Consider the following 3,021-nt stretch of genomic DNA (forward strand, 5'->3'; position numbering starts at 1 on the left):
GAGGGAGGGAGGGAGGGAGGGAGGGAGGGAGCAAATGAACAGGAATGCAGGGACAAACATGGCAGTGTGGGGGTGGCTGACGACAACCCTGGATGCTGGCTGAGGGTGGCACCGAAGCCGCTCAGGTCAGTGTCTCCCCTCTCTCTCATGAGATCTTGGACTCAGAGCTATTTGAGCTGATGCATCAAAATGGAGATTATACCCACTTCTATTTCTGCTATCGCTGGTTCCTGCTGGATTTTAAAAGAGGTAAGAAGTGGGTGGGTCTGGGCATCAGGGTGCATGCCTACAACCCGAGTACTCCAGAGTACAGCAGAAGGGTTACTGGGAATTCAAGACCAGTCTCAGCTATACCAAGACCCTGTCTTTAAAAAAAAAAAAGAAAGAGTGGGACATGGGACTAGGGTCAGGGGAACGGGAGAGCCTAAATCAGTGTTTTTGTAACTTTCATTGCATGCTTCGTGAGCTGCCCCTGCCCAACCTGAGTTTAGTAAGGCTGCCCGGGCATGTATGTGCTTGCATGCTCGTGAGGCCTGTCCATCCCGCTGCTCTGCTCATCCTGTCACAGGCGATGGTGTTTGGAGCCCTGTCCAAACTATAGCTCCCCTGAGCACTAGAAATGGGGAGTGCTATGGAGTCTGCAGAAATAGCCAAAGGAAGGGATGGGGTCTTGGTCTTGGGATGGATTCCCCATTCTGGAGCAGGCTGAGCCAGGCTGGGTGCAGGAGGGAGAATCTAACTGCTGCTGAGTCCATGTGTCACCGTCAAGCCCCTTGCCTGGACGATTAAGTGCCAGCTCCTTGTGTCCCAGAGCTGCTGTATGAGGACGTGTTTGCAGTGTGGGAAGTAATCTGGGCAGCCAGGCACATCTCCTCAGAGCACTTTGTCCTGTTCATCGCCCTGGCCCTGGTGGAGGCCTACAGAGAGATTATCCGTGACAACAACATGGACTTCACTGACATCATCAAATTCTTCAATGGTATGAGCTGAACCAGTCATTCTGCATGTGCCCTAGAGGGGGGCATGGGGCCTCAAGCCCTGGACTGGGCAGAGTTGGAGAGTTCTCAAGAATTCTAGGATCACTTCCCCATAAGAGGTGTCAAAAGTGAAGCAAGTGGAAACTAAGCAAGGGTTTCAGCCCAGGGCTCCTCTCAGCCTCCCCATAATTACCTCTGTTTTCCCCAGAGCGGGCTGAGCGGCATGATGCCCAGGAGATTCTGCGGATTGCCCGGGACTTGGTCCACAAGGTGCAGATGCTCATAGACAACAAGTGAGGGCTACAGCCGGGAGCGGCAGAGTGGAGAGCCCAGGTACCTGGCCCCTGAGCTCCAGCGGGGGAGGCAGAGGTCATTATAGCCCAGACCGCCTCACCCCACCAACCCCACCCACCCAGCTGTGTAACCTAACAAAGTGACTGTGAGCCTGGGATGTGAGTTGGGCAGTGCTGGCCCTGCAGGGCAAGTTGGGGTCAGGATGCCTGCAGATCACAGCTGGGTGGGAGGGGTCGGCCTCAGGGAAACTGGCTGCCTTGGGGGACACCTTCTGTGTTCCCCTCTCAAACAACTTAGAATAGCCCCACTGCCACCTGCAGCCTCAGCCTGGACTGTTTCCCAATGCCTCTTTCCCATCAACCTGGGGCCATGTAGGGTTAGTGGGGTCTACAGTGGCCTGCACCTCACCTAGCAAGAGTTGTATAGGGCAGGGAGCTCAGTGCCATATCTCTCCTGAGGCCTTTTGTGGTCTCAACTAGCTACCTATTCAGACATGTATCCTAGGGACAGGAGACCTTGGCTACCTTCTAGGCTCTCCTAAGACTCTGGGGCAGTCAGGTATGGGCCCTGGGGGAGAGTGGCTCACCTCAGCAGCATTGCCATAGCCTCTGGCCACCAGATTGAGCCCACAAACTCCCCACCCACTGCACAGTGACCCTCTCATGTACAGTGTCACTCCCCACACCCTGCCCCTGCTTTCTGCACTAGTAACCCCTAGGACTACACATAGCACACTCCCCGACTGTGTAGTGTGGAAGGCAAGCGACTATGCTTGCTCTCCAGAACCACCCCAGGGAGAGTGTAGGAAGACAGTCCTGTCACAACCTCCCTCCAAGGACAGGCCTGTGAGTTCTGGGATACCTATTACCTGTTCCAGACATCTGTGAGTTCCTGGGGCTGAGGGAGATAGGAGTGCCTGGATAGTCCTAGTTCATCCCCAGTGAGGCAAGGCGAGCTCCACTTTCCACATGCTCCAAGGTGCTGAGAAGCCTGGAAACCCAGAGGGGCCCTTGGAAGAGTTTACAGGGTTGTTGATAAAGGTCCAGCCCTTGACCTAAGGTCCAGGCATGCTGCTTGTTTGTTCTGTCACCCCCACATCCCCACCATCCGAGCACAGGCAAGCCAAGTCTAGGACCTGGAGCCCACACGTTGCCTGGCTCCTGCCTAGAAGTCACCAAGGTCCACAGACTTGCTGCAGTTGAAAACCACAAGAAAGGACCAGCTGCATTCTGCATATAGCACAGCCTTCCCTGCCCTCCCTTACCCCTGCGTACTGCACAGCCTACCCCATTGCCCACCCTTGTTCCTGATTCCTCGGCCTCCACCAAGCACGGGTGGCCAGTGTGTGCCTGCCTTAGTGACTCTGGTTTTGTGAGGAGCAGAGTGTATGGGGTTTGGGGTTTTGTTTTTTGTTTGTTCGTTCGCTTGGTTGGTTGGTTATGTTTTGCTCAGAAACTATACTCTTAAATGTAACAGACCAATAAAATGCATTTGGCAACACCTGAGGCTCTGATGGCTACTTGTGGGGACTGGCTGGACACAAAACGCTCAATGTGTTAGTGCATTCCAACATCCAACAGTAAAGGGGACATCTTAATAATAATAATAATAATAAAACCAAGAATGGTGTAAGAGATGCCGGGTGGTGGTGGCGCACGCCTTTAATCCCAGCACTTGGGAGGCAGAGGCAGGCGGATTTCTGAGTTCGAAGCCAGCCTGGTCTACAGAGTGAGTTCCAGGACAGCCCAGG

At 54.2% G+C, this 3,021-nt stretch overlaps 1 protein-coding gene across 3 annotated transcripts in view; it reads left to right on the forward strand.

Annotated features, from left to right (window-relative positions):
• Sgsm2 (small G protein signaling modulator 2) overlaps positions 1 to 2,776 on the forward strand; it is a 41,721-nt gene extending 38,945 nt beyond the window's left edge. For all 3 annotated transcript variants that reach the window (XM_028759229.1, XM_028759232.1, XM_028759231.1), the window contains 3 exons: positions 153 to 249; positions 812 to 979; positions 1,186 to 2,776. In XM_028759229.1, coding sequence (XP_028615062.1) covers positions 153 to 249; positions 812 to 979; positions 1,186 to 1,274 — 354 coding nt within the window. In that variant the 3' untranslated portion in view covers positions 1,275 to 2,776. The remainder of the gene's footprint in view (positions 1 to 152; positions 250 to 811; positions 980 to 1,185) is intronic.
• The last annotated feature ends 245 nt before the right edge of the window (positions 2,777 to 3,021 follow it).

Source organism: Grammomys surdaster, unplaced genomic scaffold (assembly GCF_004785775.1).
Source record: "Grammomys surdaster isolate TR1022 unplaced genomic scaffold, NIH_TR_1.0 126278, whole genome shotgun sequence".
Taxonomy (NCBI): domain Eukaryota; kingdom Metazoa; phylum Chordata; class Mammalia; order Rodentia; family Muridae; genus Grammomys; species Grammomys surdaster.